This window comes from Halichoerus grypus, chromosome 9 (assembly GCF_964656455.1).
Source record: "Halichoerus grypus chromosome 9, mHalGry1.hap1.1, whole genome shotgun sequence".
Lineage (NCBI taxonomy): Eukaryota > Metazoa > Chordata > Mammalia > Carnivora > Phocidae > Halichoerus > Halichoerus grypus.
This window is the reverse complement of record NC_135720.1, coordinates 3,932,694-3,956,452: the sequence shown is the minus strand read 5'-3', so window position 1 is coordinate 3,956,452 and position 23,759 is coordinate 3,932,694. Positions and strand designations below refer to the sequence as shown.

The window sequence follows — 23,759 nt, the reverse complement described above, 5'->3', positions numbered from 1 at the left end:
GAATTAAGGAGTAAATCAGATATGGGGAAGATGGCAATGGAGTAGGAGGACACCAGGCTCACCTTGTCCCTCAAATACAACTAGCTAACTATCGAATCCCTAACTACCCCCCAGAAATCGACCTGAAGACTGGCAGAACAAAGTCCACAACTAAAGGCAGACAAGAGCCCACAATGAAGAAGGTAGGAAGTGTGGAGACATGGTTTGGGAGAGAAACGGATGGTGGCCAATGTGGTGGGGAGAGAGCTGCAGTCGCAAAGAAGGGTGAGAGACAGACTAGCACAGAGGGAAGCCCACATGGGGAACATGAAAACAAGAAAACAAGAGGGGCTGAATTTCATGAGTTCTTGCAACTAGTGGGGCTTAAAGCCTAGAGATTTAAAGGTCAGTGTGCCTGGCTCAGGGAGAGCCCCAAGGGCATTGGGGCTACTCCAGGAGAGAAGGTAGGGCAAGCAGCCTACAGACATACAGCATGAAAACAACAACCTGAAGAGCACCTGGAGCACACAGTGGGGAAGTTATTTGCTCGTCTTGGAGTGTGTCCCAGAGAGGAAGGGTTCACAGAGAGACCCCTTTGGGAACAAAGGAACTGGCAGGTACCATTTCCTTTGCCAACCCTCAGCACAAGCACAGGACCACCTGCAGGAACCAGTGCCACTTGGACACTCTCTACCTAACTTGCTTACACCAAGCCCTGCCCCAACCCCCCATGCTTCAGTGGGACCTACTCTCCCAACCACGTCTGCCTCGGTCCCAGCACAGTGGGTCCCCTACCCCAGAAGAGTGGCCCAAACCCCTGCCAACACCACATCTCCCAATCTGGGAGTTTTTCAGGGCATTGGTTCCAGCGGTGGTGGTGACTGGTCTCATTTCAAAAGTAGAACACACCTAGTTAAAGTTCACCACATTCAGGCAAGGGAACAAACACTGCCCACAACAGGCAAAGAGAGCCTCTGCAGACAACTGGCCTGAAGGATAAAGTGGCCAGGACAAAATAGCAGAGTGCATGCAGCACACATTGGACACACTCTCTGAAGTGCCAGGCTCTGCAGAACAGGGGACACTACACTGCAAGGTGCTGCAGGACCTCTTCTTCATAAGGCCATTAACCTCAAGAACAGGAGACATAGCTGACCTTCTTAACACACAGAAACAGGCACAGTGACTTAGACAAAATGAGAAGACACATGAATTTGTCCCAAATTGAAAGAACAGGACAAGGCCACAGCCAGAGATCTAAGTGAACCAGATAAAGTAACATGCCTGATGGAGTATTTAAAGTAATGATCATAAAGATACTCACTGGACTTGAGAAAAGAGTAGAAGACATAAGGGAAACCCTTAACACAGAGATAAGGAATAACATAGCAGAGATAAAGGGTTTAATGAACGAAATGAGAAACACACTCAATGGAATGAGCAGCAGGCTAGAAGAAGCAGAGGAATGAATTACTGACCTAGAAGACAGAGTGAGGGAAAGTAATCAAGCTGAACAAAAGAGAGTAAAAGGAATTATGCAAAACAAGAATACACTTGGGAACTCAGTGACTCCATCAAACATAATAACATTCATATTGTAGGGATCCCAGAAGAAAGAGAGAGAAAATGGGGTAGAAAAAAAAAATTTTTTTTTAAAGATTTTATTTATTTATTTGACAGAGAGACACAGCGAGAGAGGGAATACAAGCAGTGGGAGTGGGAGAGGGAGAAGCAGGCTTCCCACCGAGCAGGGAGCCCAATGTGGGGCTCGATCCCAGGACCTGGAATCATGACCTGAGCTGAAGGCAGATGCCCAATGACTGAGCCACCCAGGCGCCCCTGGGGTAGAAAATTTATTTGAAGAAATAATAGCTGATAGGGAACTGAAAAGTTCCCTAATCTGGGGAAGGAAACAGATATCCAGATCCAGTAGGTACAGAGAAACTCCAACAAAATACAAAAAAAGCAGATCCATACCACGACATATTGTAATTAAAATGGGCAAAATGTAGGGATAAAGAAAAAAATTTTAAAGCAGCAAGACAAAAGTAGACAGTTACATATAGGGGGAACCCCATAAGGCTATCAGCAGATTTTTCAGTAGAAATTTTGTGCCAGAAAGGGGTGGCATGAAATATTCAAAGTGCTGAATGGGGAAAATGTGTAGCCAAGAATATTCTATCCAGCAACACTATTATTCAGAATAGAAGGAGAGATAGAGTTTCCCAGACAAACAAAAACTAAAGGAGTTCATGACCACTAAACCAGCCCTACAAGACATATTAAAGGGGACACTTTGAGTGGAAAGAAAAGACCAAAAGTGATAGTATGAAGGTAGGAAACACAAAAGCAGTAAAAATGAATATTTCTGTAAGAATTCAGTCAAGGAATTCACAAAATAAAAGGATGTGAATTATGACACCATATACCTAAAATGTGGGGAGGAGAAGACTAAAGAACGTGTTCAAACTTAAACGATCATCAACTTAATATAGACTGCTATATGTAGATATTATATACAAACCTAATGGTAACCACAAATCGAAAATCAGTAATAGATATACAAAGAATAACAAAACCCAAATATATCACTAAGAAAACCAACAAACCATGAAAGAAGAAAGGATCAGAAAAAAACTTCAGAAACAAAGACAAAATAAGTAACAAAATGGCAATAAATACCTATTTATCAATAATTACTTTGAATGTAAGTGGACCATATGCTCCAATCAAAAGACATAGGATGACAGAATGGATAAAAAACAAGACCCATCTATATGCTGCCTATAGGAGACTCATTTCAGACCTAAAGACACCTGCAGATTGAAAGTCAGGGGATGGAGGAACATTTATCATGCAAATGAGTGTCAAAATAAAGCTGAAATAGCAATACTACATCAGAATAAATAGATTTTAAAACCAAGAGTGGAACAAGAGACAAAGAAGGATAATACATAATAACAAAGGGGACAATCCAATAAGGAGATATAACAATTTTAAATATTTATGTACCCAACATGGGAGCATGCAAATACATAAAACAGTTAATAACAAACATAAAGGAACTAATTGATAGCAATACAATAACAGTAGGGGACTTTAACACCCCACTTACATCAATGGACAGATCATCCAATCAGACAATCAACAAGGAAACAATGGCATTGAATGACACATTGGTCCAGGTGAATTTAACAGATATATTTAGAACATTCTATCCTAAAACATCAGAATACACATTCTTCTCAGGTGTACATGGAACATTCTCCAGAATAGATCACATATTGGGCCACAAAACAAGTATCAACAATTCAAAGAGATCAAAGTCATACTATGCAGCTTTTCCGACCTCAATGCTATGAAACTAGAAATCAACTACAAGAAAAAATCCGGAAAGACCACAAATACATGGAGGTTAAATAACATGCCACTAAACAATGAATAGGTTAACCAAGAAATCGAGGAGGAAATCCAAAAGTACATGGGAACAAATGAAAATGAAAACACACGGTCCAAAACCTCTGGGATGCAGCAAAAGCTATTCTAAGAGGGAAGTTTATAGCAATACAGGCCTACCTCAAAAGGCAAAAAGAAATCTCAAATAAACAACCTAACCTTACACCTAAAGGAGCTAGAAAAAATAACAACAAACAAAACCAAAAACCAGCAGAAGGAAGGAAATAATAAAGATTAGAGCAGAAATAAATGTTATAGAAACTAAAAAAAAAAAAAGTAGAACAAATAAATGAAATCAGGAGCTGGTTCTTTGAAAAACAGCACAACAAAAATTGATAAAATAAAATTACAGAGGATGCCTGGGTGGCTCAGTTGGTTAAGCCTCCAATTCTTTTTTTTTTTTTTTTTTAAGATTTTACCCATTTATTTGAGAAAGAGTGAGAGAGCAAGAGAGCGATTAAGAGAACAAGTGGGGGGTAGGGGAAGAGGGAGAAGCAGACTCCCCGAAGAGTAGGGAGCCCGACGTGGGATTCAATCCCAGGACCCTGGAATTATGACCTGAGCCAAACACACACGCTTAACCGACTGAGTCACCCAGGCGCCCTCTTTTTCTTCTCCCGTTTTTTTTTTTTTAAAGCCTCCAACTCTTGATTTTGGCTCAGGTCATGATCTCAGGGGCGTAAAATTGAGCCCCACGTCAGGCTCTGTGCTCAGTGGGGAGTCTGTTCGAGATTATTCCTCTTCCTCTCTCTCTCAAAATAAATAATCTGTAATAAATAAATTAAATAAATAAATAAATAAAATTACAAATGAAAGAGGAGAAAGAACCACCAACATCACAGAAATACAAACAATTATAAGAGAATATTATGAAAAACTATATGCCAACAAATTGGACAAACTAAAAGAAATGGATAAATTCCTAGAAACATATAACCTACCAAAACTGAAGCAGGAAGAAATAGAAAATTTGAATAGACTAAGTACCAGAAAGGAGATTGAATCAGTAATCAAAAAACTCTCAACAAACAAAAGTCCACGATCGTTTGGCTTCACAGCTGAATTCTACCAAAATATTAAAGAAGAGTTAGTATTATTTTCTCAAACTATTCCAAAACATGGAAGAGGAGGGAAAACTTCCAAATTCATTGTATGAGGCCAGCATTACCCTGATACCCAAAGCAGATAAAGACATCACCACCAAACAACAACAACAAAAAAGAACTAGAGGCCAGTATCTTTGATGAACATAGATGTAAAAATACCCAACATGAGGGGCGCCTGGGTGGCTCAGTCGGTTAAGCGTCTGCCTTCAGCTCAGGTCATGATCCCAGGGTCCTGGGATCGAGCCCCGCATCAGGCTCCCTGCTCCATGGGAAGCCTGCTTCTCCCTCTCCCACTCCCCCTGCTTGTGTTCCCTCTCTCGCTGTGTCTCTGTCAAATAAATAAATAAATCTTTAAAAAAAAAATACTCAACATGATGCCTGGGTGGCTCAGTTGGTTAAGCGTCTGCTTCAGCTTGGGTCATGATCCCAGAGTCCCAGGATCAAGCCCTGCATCAGGCTCCCTGCTCAGCAGGGAGTCTGCTTCTCCCTCTGCCCCTCACCTTGCCCGTGCTTGCTTGTGCTCTCTCTCTCTCTCAAATAAATAAAATCTTAAAAAAAAAAAAAAATACTCAGCAGGGACGCCTGGGTGACTCAGTTGGTTAAGTATCTGCCTTCAGCTCAGGTCATGATCCCAGGATCCTGAGATCAAGTCCCACATGGGACTCCTTGCTCAGCGGGGAGCCTGCTTCTTGCTCTGCTCCTCCCCCACCACCACTCATTCTCTCCCCTTCTCTTTGACAAATAAATAAATAAAATCTTTTAAAAAAAAAAAATCCTCGGGGCGCCTGGGTGGCTCAGTCATTAAGCGTCTGCCTTCGGCTCAGGTCATGATCCCAGGGTCCTGGGATCGATCCCTGCATCGGGCTCCCTGCTCCATGGGAAGCCTGCTTCTCCCTCTCCCACTCCCCCGCTTGTGTTCCCTCTCTCGCTATGTCTCTCTCTGTCAAATAAATAAATAAAACCTTTAAAAAAGAAATCCTCAACAAAATGCTAACAAACCAAATCCAACAATACATTTAAAAAATCATTCACCACAATCAAGAGGGATTTATTCCCAGCATGCAAGAGTGGTTCAATATTTGCAAATCAATCAATGTGATACATCACATCAATAAAAGAAAGGATAAAAACCATAAGATTATTTCAATAGATGCAGAAAAAGCATTTGACAAAGTATAACATTCATTCATGATAAAAGCCCTCAGGTAGGTTTATAGGGAACATACCTCAACATAATAAAGGCCACATATAAAAAAATATATACTGAACATCATACTCAATGGGGAAAAACTGAGAGCTTCCCCTCTAATGTCAGGAACAAGACAAGGATGTCCACTCTCACCACTTTTACTCAAAACAGTACTAGAATTCCTAGCCACAGCAATGAGACAACAAAAAATAAAAGGCATCCAAACTGCAGATGTAAAACTCTCACTATTTGTAGATGCCATGATACTCTATATAGAAAACCCTAAAGATCACCAAAAAACTACTAGAACAAATAAAGGAATTCAATAAAGTTGCAACATACAAAATCAATGTGCAGAAATCTGTTGCATTTCTATATACTAATAATGAAGCAGCAGAAAAAGAAATTAAGAAGATAATCCCATTTACAATTGCACCAAAAATAATAAGACACCTAGAATAAACCTAACCAAAGAGGTAAAAGACCTGTACTCTGAAAACTAAAATATTGATGAAAGAAATTGAAGAGGACACAAAGAAATGGAAAGACATTCCATGCTCATGGATTAGAAGAAAAAATATTGTTAAAATGTCTATACTACCCAAAGCAATCTACAGATTTAATGCAATCCCTACCAAAATACCAATAGCATTTTCCACAGAACTAGAATTTTTAAAATCCTAAAATTTATATGGAACTACAAAAAATCCAAATTGCCAAGTCAATCTTGAAAAAGAAAAGCAAAGCTGGAAGTATCACAATTCCAGACTTCAAGTTATATTACAGAGCTGTAGTAATCTAAACAGTCTGGTACTGGCACAAAAACAGACACATAGATCAATGGAACAAAATAGAGAGCCCAGAAACAAACCCACAATTATATGGTCAATTAATCTTTGACAAAGCAGGAAAGAATAGCCAATGGGAAAAGGATAGTCTCTTCAACAAATGGTGTTGGGAAAACTGGACAGCTACGTTGGAAAAAAGGAAACTGGACCACTTTCTTACACCATATACAAAAATAAATTCAAAATGGATTAAAGACCTAAATGTGAGACCTGAAGTCATAAAAGTCCTAGAAGAGAGCACAGGTAGTAAGGTCTCTGACATCGGCCCTAGCAACGTTTTTCTAGATGTTTCCTGAGGCAAGGGAAATAAAAGCAAAAATAAAATATTGGCACTATATCAAAATAAAGCTTCTGTACAGTGAAGGAAATAATCAACAAAAATAAAGACAACCTACGGAATGGGAGAAGATATTTGCAAATGACATATCCAACAAGCGGTTAGTATCCAAAATATATAAAGAACTTACAACTCAATACTCAAAAAAGCCAAATAATCCAATTAAAAATGGGCAGAAGGGGAGTGCCTGGGTGGGGCAGTCACTTAGGCATCTGACTCTTGGTTTCAGCTCAGGTCGTGATCTCAGGGTCATGGGATGGAGGCCCACATCCAGCTCGACGCTCAGCGTGGAGACTCCTTCAGATTCTCTCTCTCTCTCTCTCTCTACCTCTCCTGCTCGTGCATTCTCTCTCTCTCTCTCAAATTAATAAATAAATAAATCTTTTATAAGAATGGGCAGAAGAAATGAATGACATTTCTCCAAAGAAGACATCCAGATGGCCAACAGACATGAAAAGATGCTCAACACTACTCACCATCAGGGAAATGCAAAATCAAAACTACAATGAGATATCACCTCACACCTATCAGAACGGCTAAAATCAACAACACAAGAAACAAGATATTGGTGGCGTTGTGGAGAAAGGGGAACACTGTTAAACTGTTGGTGGGAATGCCAACTGGTGTAGCCACTCTGGAAAACAGTACGGATATTCCTCAAAAAGTTAAAAAATAGAACTACCAGAACTACACCAGTCAGCCCAATGACCTCATCCTCACTTGATTGTATTTGCACAGACCCTATTTCCCAGTAAGGTCACACTCACAGCTTCCAAGTGGACATAATGTTTTGGAGGACACTATTCAGCCGAGCACAGCTGACTCATGGGGAAAATGCAGGGAAGATGTGGAATCCAGGCCACCGGGAGGCACCAGAGAGATGAGCATCACACGCACACCCTACAATAGCTAAAGTTTGATAAAGGACAGCTTAAAAACAGTGTTGGAAACTCTATTTTGAGATATTTACAGGGTATTTTCTAAGTTTTACACAGTCATCACAAACTTTGTGGCTCAACACAAACTTGTCATCGCCATTCTGGAGGGCAGGAGTCTGGTTTGCTCTGCTGGGCCCTGCTAGGGTCTCCCTGGGCTGAAATCAGGGTGCCGGCTGGCTACCTTCCTTTCTCAAAGCTCTGGGACACAATTTCCTCCAGGATCACTCAGGCGGTTGCCAGGACCCACTTCCTTGCGGTTGTAGGACTGAGCTCCTGTTCTTGCTGGCTGGCAGCTCCTGGACGCCTCTCTCTAGTGTCTGTGCATGGACCCTCCACCCCAGAGCCCTCAATGGCCATGGAATCCTCCTCTCCCTCCAAATCTCTCTGACTCCCCTTCTGCCACGTCTCCCTTCTGAGCCCAGCCAGAGAAGGTTCTCTGCTGTGAGGGACCCATGGGATCAGTTTGGGCCCACCCAGGTAATTCTGGATAATCTCCCTATTTTTAGGTCTGTAATCTGCCTGCTTTGGACACCTAAGTGTCAACGTCCAGCAAGAAGCTGGAAACAGGTATAATCTGGAACTCCCAGGAAATATCTGGGTGACATATACAGAGCTAGGGGTCATCAGTGTAAGGGTATGCAAATGTATCTCATAACCAGGGTGAGAGGGAGAAAAGAGAGGATCAATGCTGAGGAAAACAGTCAGGTGAGGACTGGGTTACAGAGGAATGAGCCAGAGAGATCACTGACAGTGGGTGGCCAGAGACATTGGCAAAACACAGGAAATGTGTATGCCCCCCCTCACCCCACCGCTCACTCTCACTGTGGGCAGGAGGTAAATTCTTTACCCACAGTGTCCTTCAGCTGTAGAGGCACAAATGGGGCTTCTTGGATTCAGAATGCTTTCTCCTACTTATGAAATATGAAGCAATGAAGAAATAGGCTTTATTTAGACACCTGGAGGATCAGCTGTTACCTTACACTGTGATGGGGAGTGGGACTGCAGAAGTATTGCCATGTAGAGTTCATATTCATCCTGTACAAAAAAAAAAAAAATCCACTGAAAATGTATTATATCACCACAAGGTAAGTTTCTTTGCAGGGATAAATAATATGGAAGTTAAGGATGTCGGTTTAGATCATTTCAAAAATTATAAAATGTTCCTTCAGTATAAAACCAATAATACATACAATAAAGTGTATAAAATCCCACCAACTTTGAAGCACATTTGAGGGTTAACTGTTGATCACCTCAGAATAGCATCCTAAAATACCTTGACACACATACAACACACGATCTCCTGCCATACAGATGCTCTGTGGGTCCTGCTCACCTGCCAGGGATTACTCCCTAGGTTTGGGGATGTTCTCTGGAGAACAGGCCACTGTATGGCTGCTCTTATTTAGGCCTTAGGCAATAGAAAGATATGGAAGCAACCTCATTTCAACTCAGCTTTGATATGAAGGTCACTTTCATCATGAAATCACAGCAAACTTATAATTCCATAGGAATGTATATGAAATAATTATGCATAATTATAAAAGTTTATATGTTACATATGTACAATTTAGAAAAGCCTATAAATAATTGGGAAGCTTTAGTGGGGGCAAAATGGGCTTAAGGAGTGAGCTAGCTGGTTGTTTATTCACATGGGCCCACTTGTGATTTATGTGGCTATATGCACGTTACTTTGAGTCTGCAAGTGATTTTCGTCATCTATAGAATGGAGGCCATGATACTTGGCAGAATTTCTGTGAGAAATGCGATCCTGTGTGCAGAACATCATGTGTGGCTCTCAGTGGTTATGTGGGAAATAAACATTTTTTATTACCTTAACTTCTTTCAAGATATCACCAAATATCAAAGAACTATTGCAAATATCTTCAAAGACTTCTCTGAAGACGTGCAGTCTATTGAACTGCTGAGGGTCACACACGCACACTTTCTGGAGCTCCTGGTGGATAAAGAGAACCAGCCATTTTAAGATGTCTTCATTTTCCTTTCCAAATAGCTTCTCGGTAGAGTAATAAGAATTCCCACGGGGCTTTCTATCAGAGGGTCCATCTCCCACCACTCCAGAACTGGGTCTGGACAGAGCCAGGCAGCAAACCAAGGTGCATCTCATTCCCTCTGAGCAGTGCTGAGAAGGTCTGATTGCACTGTTTTCAAAGGCGTTGGTCTATGTTTTCTTTATTCACTCCATTACACCCTGTACTTGTCCACAATGTCCCCAGGGTCTTCCTCTTTCCATTAGCCCTCTCAGCCAAAACCCTCATCAGGTTTGGTTATTTCTCGGGTATGCTGCTATTTCTTCCATTCTGGCATTCTCACCCTTGCATCACATCTGCGGTCACTGTGCACGACTCACAGCCCCTGGGAGTTCACCAAAGCTCCTCCCATCATGCTAACCACCTTCCACAGACATGGGTGACTCCAAGCAGACTGTACCTACATTACCTAACCGTCTACTCCTGCCTCACTCTCCCCTCACATGCTTCCACAGTGAGTTAGGCAAACCTTTCGTCAGATATGTCTGCTATCCATGAACATTGTATGTACCACAGCTGCCAGGCAGCATCTGATACTCTGCCTATGAAGTCACCTCCAACTGACCTGTTTCCAGACTTAGCCTGCCTTTACTTCTCCCTGTTATCATCTACATCATGTCAGAACTGGTAGGTGCACTATTTTCTAGCTGGAAATGTAAAGGAGGTGCCTGAATGTGGATCCCCACCCACAACATTTAGACACCTAGGACTACAGCAGTTTCCCCACAGCACTACAAAATCACCCTCCTTACCTGTTCCAACTTCTTTTCATGGCATATTGCTGCCTTGCTCCCAGTGAAATCGTGCTTCATGAGATCTTGCTTTGCAAGAACTTCTTTTTGGAAACGCAGAAATTTCTTATACTTGTCTGCCTTTGTTATGCCAGCTAAGTAGGAGCTGATGTACCGGTACTCATCCTTGGGTCGGGGAGACATCACACATTGACGGCTGGACTCCACTGTTCTGTACTTGAGAACCTTCATCTCTGGCAGTCTCAGCTCTTCTCTCCTCCGCAGTTCTGGAGAAGCCTCTCTTCCTGGAGCCTTCCTTGGAAAGAAGTCCTCTTCTGAAGTGTGGGAAATATGCTCCAGAGGGTTCAAATACCTGAATAGTGGTGTGGTCTGGGCATCTTTTGGACTCAGAGCTGTATTGATGGCAAAATAAGCCAAAGCATCTTTCATCTTTGCAATCTTCTTATCAGATGGCTTTTCTATTTTGAAGATTTTTTCCCCTTTTGGTCTATTGGCATTGGGCCAGTGATATAGGATTGTCTCCGGTGGCCTGTAGAGCTTATTGGAATTCAAGTGCCCAGAGGTGTAGAGATAGATGTCATCTCTGTGATCTTTCTGAAGTTTGTTCAGTAGTTTCGTTAGATTGCATAAAGTCCTATCACCTTGCACCTCACAGTGCTTCCACCTCATGTAAACTGGTCAGAAAAGATAATAAGATTATTAAATATTAGTTCCATAATAAGACAGTAAGACAGCCGTGTGCATTTGCTGAGCTGGCATATCTCATTCCCAGAGGAGGAGCCGACAGACACAGACAGGAAACAGCACACAGGCCAGGCCTGGCTGCAAACAGAGGACTGCTAGATACACATGATGTGCAGTTCTGATCAGAAAGCCCAGGACCCTGCAGGGACACCTGGCCTGCTCAGTCCATAGAGCATGCAACTCTTGATCTTGGGGTTGTAGGTTTGAACCCCATGTTGGGTGTGAAGATTACTTAAAAATAAAACCAGGAAGGAAGGAAGGAAGGGAGGGAGGGAGTGAGGGAGGGAGGGAAGGAGTCCCTCCAGGGCCCTTCAAAGCCAGGAAGAAGAGGGGAGGGACTTTTGATGGTTTCTTACCATATTAGCAAAAGTTCTGAAAGGAAAGTTTTAACAATGTAATTACGATTCATAATGATGGCACTTAAAGACATTCACCCCTACAAAATGTTTTTCTTTCTCTCTTAATATTGAAAGGTCTCAGAGTCTCTGATCAAACCCCTCAGTGACTGCTGAGCCAGTCACCCCTTCTGCTCCCACCCCCACTTGTAGGAAGATAAGGAGCCACAGAGTAAAACCTGTGGGTAAGTTGATGGGGACCCCAGCTCCTTCCACAAAGGTCCCTGCTTCTCACATGTCCCAGTGGTAGGGCTCCACTTGGGCACATGGTCCAGGACATAAAACTGGAAAACATGGCTTTTTGAGTCAGTTTCCTAACCATGTGATCTCATAGAGCTTACATAATCTCTCTGAATCACAGTTTCTTCCTCTGCAAGATCAGGATAATCATCCTACTCAAAAGGATTGATTGACAGCTAAATGGAACTGCATTTGGCAGAGAAGCCCATAGCCTGGAACAGATACTCCATAAATGGTATCTATTTTAAGAAAGGACTCTAGGACAAGAAACACCTTATGAAATTTTTCTGGTAGAACATGAGTTGGCCCAGACTTCAACATGAGATTTCTTTTTGGCCATGCGCTGTGAGGGCCACGGAGCAGCTAGCCCACAGCTTCACCTTCCCAGAGAACCCTGGAGGAAAGAATAAGCAGATCTGTCCCACCATGTCACCCGAGCTGGGATGGACACTGGCAGCAGAGTGGTAAAGCAGGCCCATCGGAGCCCTCAAGGGCCCATTCTGAACTCCCACAGACTGGGCATTACCCAGGCCCATAACCCTGTCACACCCGCTGGTCCTCACAAGGATTCCATCTATAACTGGTTTTGTCCCTATTTTGTAAAAGGGAAGCTGAGAAGGAGTTCTGGGACCCACTCAGGTCCAGACACCTAACAAGTGGCAGAACTGATTCCTGAATACAACATTTTTACCCAAACTGCTGGATCATCTCTCTCATTCCACTAGCACCTGAGTAATGCAGGGGAGGACTTTCTGGGACGTATGCCACATCCAAACCCTTTTCCCTGACCAATGCATGTAATGACAATAAATCAGGACACATGATTTCCTCTGTTTTCACCTAAGAAAAGAAAGGCCCAGAGAATATGAAGAAGTAGAATCACTTCTATCACTGTGTAACAAATTATCATAAACTAAGTAGCTTCAAACCCATGTATTAGATCACGGTTCTATGGGACCGAACTCCAGCATGAAGGAGTTAGGTTCTCTGCTCAGGATATTACAACACAGATAACAAAATGTGGGCCTGGTTGAGGTCTGGGAGGCTTTGGGAGAAAACCTGCTTCCAGGCTTATTCCTGTTGTTGACAGAATCCAACTCCTTGTGGTTGTAGGACTGAGGTCCCCACTTCCTGGTTGGCTGTTGGTGGGGGTCACTCTAAGCTCCCAGTGACTACCCTCATCCCTGAACACATGCACCCCTCATCCCTGAGTCCCCTTCACATACTTCTCATGCCCCTAACCTCTGACCCTCCTCTAGGACCAGCTTCATGTGATTAGGTCAGGCCCACCCAACACACTACCTGTCTTGAGGTCACTAGTGCTATGGGACATAGCACAATCACAGAGCACTCTCTCCTCATGTTCAAAGTCTTGAGGACTATGCCAAGTACACACCAGAGGTCAGGGAAACTTGAGCTGTCCCAGAGTTCTCCCCATCTCAGGGATGTTGCCAAACCCAGAGCACAGTCTCCCTTTGCCTTGTCTCATGAAGAGACAAATCAACCTTTCCCATCTGTGTGGTCAGATATTAGAGCAAATACTTCCAGCAGTGGGATTCTTGAGAATTTCTCCTTATTGATCAGCTTATTACTTCAAAGAAACCACTTATAAAATGTTAAAATATTAATAGAACCATCTTTCAAGACAGTTAATCATAATTCATCAAAGGCATAAACACTTAAAGAAGATACTAAACACACATTGTATTTGTTGGGCTTCTCCAGAGGACAGAACCAATATGACAGAGAGAGAGAGAATATGTAAAGAGATTTGTTATAAGGAATTGGCTCACATGGTTATGCCCTCTGGCAAGTCCAAAATCTGCACGATGGTCAGCATGCTGGATACCCACTTCATGCCCAAGGCTTTCTGCTAGAGAATTCCCTCTTGCTCTGGGGAGGTCAGTCTTTATTCTATAAGGTCTTCAACAGATTAGATGAGGCCCACCCACATTTCAGAGAGCAATCTGCTTTACTCAAAGTCTACTGATATAAATGTTAATTTCATCCAACAAACATCCTCAACAGAAATATCCAGAATGAAATGTGACCAAATATCTGGGCACTGTGGCCTAGCTAAGGCGACACCTAAAATCCACCATCACATGCATTATTCCAATTCTCTTTGGAAAGTGGGAGAAGGAGGCAGCTCAGTTGTGTTTATTTTATTTCCGGAAAGGATTTGAAACCACCAGAAAATTAGCAAAATCATTTTCCTACTTAGAATATTTTTCTTTAGATTGCAACAAGACTTGCTTCACTAGATTTAGAGAATCTGGATTCCATTTCTCTCTGCCAAGTTCTTACAATAGGTACCAGGGATCCCATACTGGCAATAAATATTTTAATTTCTTTTCTACCTGGAAACATTGTTTACTTGCATATTCTGCCATCTCAAACTGACAGAAAAAGAACAGAAAAGGTTGAAATAATTCAATGGAAAATGTTGTTCTTTACCAAATAATTGGGAAACAAATTTGTTTTAAGTAAAACCAAACCAATGTTGAATAGATATTGATAAGACATAGTAATAGGTTTTTTGGACTAGGTTTAAATTAATAAATATTTCAAACATCAGCATTTGACATTTTTAAATACAGGATGCTGTTTTTGGTGGTTCACCTTTTCCAAGACAGAAGCAGTAGGTCTTTAATGTCAAAATTATTACAAGTCACTTTCCTGTGTTATGTGATCTCAGGGAACCTTGGAATCCCATAGACATCTTCTTGTGCTGTTTCCCTCACCTCCAGACTTAAGTCAGCAAACATCCTTGTGGTATGTGTTAGAGGCAAAAATTCAGGGAAAAGAGCAGGCCAATCCCCAGCCCCACAGACTCCTTGCCCTGTGGGGCAGGTATGGCCAGAGGAGAGCCCCAGAGCCTTGGGGAACAGGGCAGGCCAGGCTGGGTGCTTGAACTCCTAAAAGAATCCATGTGGGGCCCCTCTGTGCAGATCCTCTCCCTGTGGCTGTTTGGTCCTCCCCCGTGTTAATCACTTGTAGGATGTTTACAACTCTTCTCAAGATTTTAAGCTCTCTTCCCTGAATTCTGCGGATGGTTTTGTACTGGCCACCAACTGTAATGCTCTTCTCCTGTGATTTCTACTTTTCCTCAAGGGAAGAAACTGTTTTATTAACATCGGCATCTTCAGAAAAAGACCAAGAGTATCTGTTTTGTTTCATGAATAAATGTGGAAAAGAAGTCATATTTTTAGAATTTTAAATAATAAGGTCAAATTTTACTCTGTACCACACTGCTGTCTCCCTCGGATTCCCCAGCAGCAATCTGAAAGTCCAGTAGGGAATGAGCTGCGTGATAGGGAGAAGGTAGGAGCTGTGGGAGCAGCACACATCTACGGTGCTGGAGCGAGGAAGGGAAAACCACACCGGACGTTAATTATCTTAAACTGGTTGGACGTGGAAAGCAGATTAATGCTCTTGGCAAAGGGACTTTGCAGATTTCATTAAAGTTATGACCTTAGAATAAAGAGATTATCCAGAATTATCCGGGTGGGCCCAATCTGATCCCATGGGTCCCTCACAGCAGAGAACCTTCTCTGGCTGGGCTCAGAAGGGAGAAGTGGCAGAAGGGGAGTCGGAGAGATCTGGAGGGAGAGGAGGGTTCCATGGCCGTGGGGGCTCTGGGATGGAGGGCCCACGCACAGGCACTAAAGAGAGGCGTCCAGGAGCTGCCAGCCAGCAAGAACAGGAGCTCAGTCCTACAACCGTAAGGAAGTGGATCCTGGCAACCGCCTGAGTGATCCTGGAGGAAATTGTGTCCCAGAGCCTTGAGAAAGGAAGGTAGCCAGCCGGCACCCTGATTTCAGCCCAGGGAGACCCTAGCAGGGCCCAGCAGAGCAAACCCAGACTCCTGCCCTCCAGAACGATGACAAGTTTGGTTTGCTTTAAGTCACTAAATCTGTGGTCATCTGTTATAGCAGCAGAAGAAACCAAATACGGCGCGTGGTTCCCAGGACTGGAACGGCCGGAGGGTGATGACAGTGAGGGGAGGGCTAGTGGCCAGCAGAAGAGGCAGGAAAATCACGAAGTAGTCTTGACAATTCAGGGAGAGCCAGCCCTGGGGGGGGGGGGGGTCACCCACAGCACACCACTGCCCCGTGCCCAGGGATCCCAAATGGAAGAATGCAGTCATACGGCCCAACATTACAGAGGAGAGCCTCCAGTTTCTTTCCGTCCATATTAAAGAAAACATACCCTCCGAAGGCTGGAGGACTGTCAAAGTACTCCCGCGGCCCGCTGCAGAGCCGGGGGGCGGGTGCCTGGGCCCCACGGCTGCTGGGTGCTTACCTTTGCGCTGCACCCGATTTACTTGTAAGGGATTTATTTGGCGACTACTTTTTCCTCCTACTTTTTCTAGAATATGCACTTATTAAGAATCACCAAAATAAGACGAGAGCCTTCTCTGTTTCCAGCCACCATGTCGCAGGTTTCGCCGAGGGCACGCAGTCACCTCGCAATTTAAATCTCACGGGGCAGTTCTTGAAAGTTGAGCACCACGACCCCCGATGTTGCGAGGCAAGAACGGGCCCGGGTGTTGGGGGCACACAGGGCCGCGTCTGTGCGCACCCAGCAGCCCCCGTCCCGCTACCAGACACCGCTGGGCACAGAGACGAGGGCCCTGCGCAGCTGAGGCGTCCCGCGCCGCCCGAGGAAGGCCTCTGTGCGGGGGCGGCCAGCCGACCGAGGGGAGCTCCGGGGGCGCTCAGACCGCACGGCGGGAACTCAGCCCACGCGCCCCGGGCCGGCCGGGAGCAGGGACAGGCTTTAGGGAAGGGGCTTTGGTGCGCACAGCCGGCGAGCGGAGCGATCGCAGGAGGCACAGAGACCGCACGGCCGGGAACTCACGGCGGAGGAGCGCCCTCGGCACCCTCACTCCCGGGGGGCACTGAGCGGCAGGTGGTCGGAGTCAGCGCTCGGCGGCCGCTCGGGCTGCCCGCCGCCCACCGAGCAGCGCGCGCAGCAGGGCGCCACGCACTGGCACGGCCCGGGACTTGGGTCACAACACGTCACATGCACACCGTACTGCTGCCCCCGGTAAGCCTTCCCGCAACTCAGAGCTCCCCCGCAGGCCGCGGTGTGGGGGCACGCGATGGCTGCGGGGTCAGAAGGGCCGGCTGACGCCCCCTGCCTCCGGGTCCTAAAATCACAACAGTAACCCTCGCCTTCGGGGACCGGAAGCTAAAGAAACGCGACGGCTGCCCTGTGGGTGGCGGCGGCTCCGGGAGGACTGCAGGGGGGCGGCGGCCAGGGGGCGCGCCCGCCGGCGGGAGGCTCTTTAGGAAGCACCCTCCGAGCCGCGTCGGGAAGTCGCCCCCTCATCCCTCCTCCTCCCGGGGCACACGCACGCATGCGCAAGCGCACGCACACACACGCGCGCAAACACACGCACGCACACACACGCACACACACGCACTCACACACACGCACGCGCACACACGCGCGCACACACACGCACGCACACACGCACTCACACACGCGCGCGCACACACACGCACTCACGCACGCACACACACACGCACACACGCACGCACACACGCACGCGCGCGCACACGACCTGGTTCCTTTGAGTGTGACCGGTAGGCTTCCCGAGGAGGCCCGGCGTCCCCAGACGCGGTCCTACACCCTGGTGACCCGGGGCTGAGGTGCAGCCCCCAGAAAGGTTTTCATTCCCCCCGGTCCGGAGCCGTGGGGTTCCGGGCGAGCACGTCCGACGGAGCTCAGACGCAGCCAGCGCGCTCAGCGCACACTTACACTCGGGCCCCGAAGCCCCGGCCATGGCTCCGGCACCGCAGCTCCGGACCGAGGCCGCAGTTACCGCGGAGACCGACAAACATTCGAAGGCCCCCCGCGCTGGGGGGGCGGGGGCGGGGTTCCTCCGCTGCCGGGCAACCCCCCCAGCCCCGCCCTCCGCCCCGCCCCCCGCACGCCTTCTGAACAGGGAGTACCAGGTTTCCGGGCTTACTTTACTTTTTAAATTAAAACACTTTCTGTCATTTGAGAAACATCAAAATACCCTTGTACTCTAATACTTTACCAAAGCCTGGGGAACAGAAAAGGCAACTGGTCCTTGGCTGGGCATCTTTATAGAGACATTCGGGTTGCACGATGCACACCTCATGCAACTGTACCTGGCGTTCTAGCACATCGTAGGTGTCAGTCACTAAATTATCATTTAGTCATTTTCCTAGTAGGGAGATGAGATCACGCGAGGTAAAATAACTTGGCCACGATCAGTGAGTTAGCAGAGTAGAAGAATGTAAACACACATCTCTTTGCAGTCTGTGCTCTTTCCTCAGGCTCTGCTAAGGAAAGAAGAAAAGCGAAGGGAAGGGAAGAAAAGCTAAAAAATCTCTACGTTTCCTATCTTTGAAAACTGTAGCTCTATTTAAATTTCTTCCAGCCAGGGAGGATTCGAGTGTCCTGGCATGGTGGCTGCGACTCTCAGACGTGACTTTGGGCAGCCCCTCACTGCTGCCCAGCTCAGGGAGGAAGTGATGATAAGGCTAGACGGTGTGTGTGAGAAATTTGGGCACACAATCTTTCACCTCCACTGATGCTGGTCAGACACTTTGTAGGCGAACGTTTTGGAAATCATGACGTTGCCCTGACTCTACCATTGCTCAGGTGGCTCCATAAATAGGAGCATTTGGATTTGACCTGGAAAAAAAATAACAGAAGTGTTTCCCAGTTTTCTCTCTCCAACATTCAGTCTTTAGGCATCTGACCATAACTAGAAATGCTGACATGAAAATGCCCACATTGCATAAGGATATCTAAGCATTGGCCCAGGACGGGAAAAGTGTTCCCCACATTCTGTTAATTACAAATTAGGGTCAGATTGTGGCAATCCAGGTTTTTGTATTACCAACTATTAGAGATGAAACAATGAGCCTTTCTGCTCCACATTGTTTAGTGATTGGGTGGCAGGCAGACAGGTGACAGAGGTTTTCTCCTCTCTCCTTCCACAGATGGGCTCAGAGGACAGAGCTCCTGGCCCTGGGAGAGACGGCCATGGAAGTGTGTGCCCCAGGACCAGTGGGGCACCTCCAAGAGTTCAGCTTGTGTGGTACTCACACTGCTCATTGGCACGAGAATGGATTTGGCTCATTCTGCATGGAATTACAGATCAGAAAGAAAATAGTGTATTTCTCCCAAGTCATCCCTATGATAGGACCCATATACAGTTAAATTCAACCGTCTCTCACAGACTAAAGTTCAGGAAGTCAATGGTCAAATCACCACCAAACATTAAAACCCACTACAGCTCTCCGACTGCTAAATATGTCAACAAAGTGTCTGAGGCAGAAAGATATTATTATCAGTGAAATGAACTGATCTGCCAAAACCAGGAGATCTACCTTGAGGCCAGATTTCTATGTAGGAATCCCCAAGAACTGATCACCATGCAAATTGCGCGAGCAGATATTTGAATTCGTATTATGCTATTTTGTTTTTCAGCTCTAGGTGGCGCTGGAATACACCTTAAAACACTCGTCGGAGTTACTGAAAGCTGCCTAAGGAGCTCATCCCAGCGAATTCACTCGTCCACACACATCCTTTCATCCTGCTAGGATTCAAAGAGAAAACAAGAAGTATTGTCTGCTCTTGCAACTTTGCTAAGAATGCAGAAGCGCACGATTTATTCCCTGTTCTAAAGATGCTCAGGGGAGAGGAGACAAACCACTTTAGCGCAATACGCGGGGGAGAGGGCCGGTGGAGACAGGTGCAAACTGGCGCAGAGGGGATGGCTAGGGGCGGGGGAGGGGGGGTGCTCCGGGAAGACCCCACGTTCACGGTCCCACGACGGGCCAGCAGCAGGAGGGGAGAGCCTCCCGTGCGCTCCTAACAACCAACGCATTGGAAATATAACTGGTCAAAAATAAACATTTAGTTACCGCCTTTCCAGCTGTTAGAATTTATTGTGTAAAAATAGACAAAGTGAAGACAACTTTTTAAGCACCTTTGTGCTTTCTAAGCTCTGGAGTGACACAGAGTGACGCGTTTAAGGAAGTCCAGGTAGACTGTGGACTGAAATTCTACACCAGCCCGACAGGGAGACGCGGGATGTGACGGGGAGTCCGGAAGCTGCGAGTGTGCCCGAGTCAGGAGGGAGTGTCAGGTCGGTCCTGCAGACTGCAAGGGGTTCGCCAAGAATTCTGAACACACAGAGAGAGACCACAAGTTTCCCTTTTAGAAAGATAACTCTGCTTCACACCGTAGACGGAGAATGCCGGCGGCGCTGAGAGCCAAGAATTGCATTCCCAGCGCTACACGCAGTGACACCCCAAATTCTCCTCCCGCGTCCTGGCGCCGTGGAAGCAAAGTCTCCGTCCACGGAAGGCCTCGAGTGCTGGGAGACCCCTTGCCCTCCTGCTTTCCAAGGCCGTACCCGCCGGGAAGCGTCTGCCCCAGGCTCCCTCCTCCCCTCTTCTTTCCCTCTCCATCTGATGGCACATTTCCCTGAAAACAAACGAGCTCTTGTTTTTCCAATCTTAAAAACATATAAAAACAAAACCTTTGCTTTGACTCTGCATCTCTCTAAGGCAAAGGCGCCCTCACATTTACCTGCCACCACAGATCCTAGTCGGAGACCCGCACAGGGAGGGCAAGGGGCGGGTCTGCGCAGCGGGCAACTTAGCGCAGCTCTGCGGGCGCCCCGGAGGCTGGAGGAGGGGTCCCCGCCACGCCTGAGTCTGCCGCAAGGGGCGCTGTCTCCGCTCCTCTCCCACCTTGTGGCGTGTAGCCTCCATGTTGCCCTCAAGGGACTTTTCTGCATTATAACTTTATTTTTAAGTGGCATTTGAGGACAAAATAATTACGAGACCCAAGAAGGTTGAAAATGGGATGAAGAAAATGGTGTAGAAAGAACACAACTTCCCCAGAAGGGCCCCCACGTCTCTTCCCACCCGTGTCCTCCACGAGCCTCCTCTTCCTCCTCCAGAAAGTAAAATAAACCTTCATCTCCTCACAGTGGTACATAAAACCGCATTTCTTTACTTCCAAACTGCCGTTTACCACTTGTCTAAAACATCTCAATGTTCCACTGAAATGTTTTCTCAACTGTGAAAATTGCTATCTTGGGTCAGGATGTTTCATTAAAAACAATGAAAATATCTTTGATGTAATGATGTCTGGAAAACCAGAATTTAAGCCATTAAGTGACGGATGAGTAATGAAAACTCCCCCCGACCCCAGCCTTTAGTTTCTCTCCCCCAAAACAAATCACATCTGGTCTCTTACTTAGCAGGCCACCCACAGACGGGGCCCCCCACCCCATGCTTTCACTTCTGCAGAGGATGGCCCACCACTCACCAGTTCCTGCACCTGGATTCTTTCTCTAATAAATAAATAAATAAATAAATAAATAAAGTCTTGGAAATCATTCCACACCAGTACCTAAAGAGCCTGGCTTTTTTTTTTTTTTTTTTTTTTTTTTAGATTTTTATTTATTTATTTGAGAGAGAGTGTGCATGAGCGGGATGAAGGACAGAGGGAGAAGCAGACTCCCCACTGAGTAGGGAGCCCAACGCTGGACTCCATCCTGGGACTCCCAGGAACAAGACCTGAGCCAAAGGCAGATGCTTAACCACTGAGCCACCCAGCACCCCAATCCTGACTTTTTAAATAGCTGTATTGTATTTCATTTTTATGTATAATCAACAGGCAACCGACATTTATTCTGTTTCCACTCTTTTGTATTAAACTCCTGTGCTCACCTTCAGGTGCCTTCTTCGGTGTGAGAATATTCGGGTAAACCTGAGAAGCCAGGTGGGCTCAAAGGGTTTGTGACCAGAGGCTGTGCTGATTCACCCAGTACCCGCCACAGTGAAGGTGATGTGGGGCTGGCAGTAGACGGTCCAGAAAGATTTCTTGAGATGTTTTTGGTGCAAAAAACGTGTTTTTATTAAAGCACAGGGACGGGACCCACAGGCAGGTAGAGGTGCACTGGGACTGGGAGGAGTGACTGATTGTACACTTGAGTTTATAATTATAAACTATAGAATTTATACTTATATAAATATATAAGTAAATATATAAATTTAAATATATTATTAAAAAATCTAAAAAGGAGGGCACACTTGAGTGGCTCAGTCGGTTAAGCGTCTGCCTTCAGCTCAGGTCATGATCCTGGGGTCTTGGGATGGAGCCCCAGTTTGGGCTCCCTGCTCAGTGGGGACCTGCTTCTCCCTCTCTCTCTGCCCCTGCTTGTGTGCTCTCTCTCTCACTCTCTCTCTCTCTCAAAGAAAATAAATTTTAAAAATCTTTAAAAAAATTTTAATAGATAAACTTTTTATATATTTATATATGTATATATTTATATTTATAATTTAGTGGGGGTTAGGGAGAGCATAAGCCTCGAAGGAATTTAGAAGCAAGGCTTCCAGGACCTTGAGGGGCTGACTGCTGTGCAGATAAGGTCATTTACTTCTGTCTAGTAAAACATTAGTCTTGAGAGCCTCAGATGTATGGGCCATAGGTTTGAAAGATAATCACGAACAGGTATCTTGGGGGTGGGGTGGTGTTTACAGTGATCAGAGGGAAGCAACACTATGAGGAGCAAAGCTCTAGTGGTAAAACATTAAAGGAAGTCCTTTAAGGGAGCGGTAGGAGTGTGACCATCTGCTAGCCTCAAGAATCCTGCCTGGAGATTGTGAGCCACAGGGAAGCCCGGCCTGTGGTCCTTTCTCGCCCATCAAGGGTGCCTGTCCCCACTTCCTCACCACCGAATGTGGGGCATGCATCAGTATGTTACCACACCCCTGATTTTTGCAAATACAAAGTGGCGAACTAGTTGGTGAGAGAGGGAAAATCCACAATTAAACTGTGTAGGAAATAAATAAGATGTAATAATTTTTCAAAGCAGTGGCAGGTTTACTATTTTAGGTGGCTGATCAGAGAGGCTTCTCCGTGTTTCCTGTTGCCACTGTAACAACCAGAGATTTGGTAGCTTGAAACAAGACAGATGTATTATCCTAGAGTTCCACAGTTCAGAAGTTCCAGACAGATCTCACTGGACAAAATCCAGGTGTCCGAAGGACTGCGTTCCTTCTGGAGGCTCTGGGGACAATCTGCTCCCTTGCTTTTCCCAGGTCCAGAGGTGCCTACCTACCAGGGCTCCTGGCCCTTTCCTCCACCTTCAAAGCAAGTGATGAGCCACGGCTGGTCCAGTCTTTCCACGCCACAGATGCTCTTGAGCCTCCCTCTCCCACGTACCAGGAACCTGGGGACTGCGCTGGGCCCGCCTGGACAATGCAGACCGATCTCTTGATCCTGAGATCTTAAAGTCAGCTGAGCAGCACCAGGGGCGAGACACCTAGGCTGCAGTCTGATGTGCTGTGCTCAGAGCCAGGGAGGAGACTGCTGGCTTCAGGGGAGGCCCTGAGCTGGCGCTGGAGCTGACTAGGGACCCACTGCCCCCAAACTTGTCTCTGACAGGTCAGGAGAGGTCAGGCCTCTCTCCAGCAGGGGACCAGGGATTGTCGCAGACTTGGGCTTTGTTGAGTTTTGAGTTTTTATGATTGGAGAGATCTGAGCTTGTTGAAGGAACCCGGCCAGGGGAGTAGGGAGGGCTGACGATCCACAAAACCACAAAAGGGGGGGGCACTGGATTCTAGACTGGTAACCTCTAAAAGGCCCAGGCAACCTGCCACAGGGAGGTGGGGCGGAAATTCCCTGTCCCTGCAGAAAACAGAACTAAAACCAGACTTG

At 46.0% G+C, this 23,759-nt stretch overlaps 1 protein-coding gene and 1 pseudogene across 3 annotated transcripts in view; one reads left to right on the top strand and one right to left on the bottom strand.

The window, feature by feature from the left end:
• C9H6orf118 (chromosome 9 C6orf118 homolog) overlaps window positions 1-17,896 on the bottom strand; it is a 36,359-nt gene extending 18,463 nt beyond the window's left edge. Inside the window, exons 1-4 of one of the 2 annotated variants that reach the window (XM_036099243.2) lie at window positions 17,802-17,896; window positions 10,654-11,327; window positions 9,685-9,807; window positions 8,829-8,888 (exon numbers count right to left, since the gene is read on the bottom strand). In XM_036099243.2, the coding sequence (XP_035955136.1) occupies window positions 8,829-8,888; window positions 9,685-9,807; window positions 10,654-11,327; window positions 17,802-17,826 (882 nt within the window). In that variant the 5' untranslated portion in view covers window positions 17,827-17,896. Of the gene's footprint in view, window positions 1-8,828; window positions 8,889-9,684; window positions 9,808-10,653; window positions 11,328-16,337; window positions 17,359-17,801 lie in introns of those variants that run through there. The other variant, XM_078054489.1, reaches the window with a different exon arrangement.
• LOC118555036 (26S proteasome regulatory subunit 6A pseudogene) overlaps window positions 1-23,759 on the top strand; it is a 747,413-nt pseudogene that overhangs the window by 333,458 nt on the left and 390,196 nt on the right. The gene's annotated exons all lie outside the window — the stretch shown is intronic.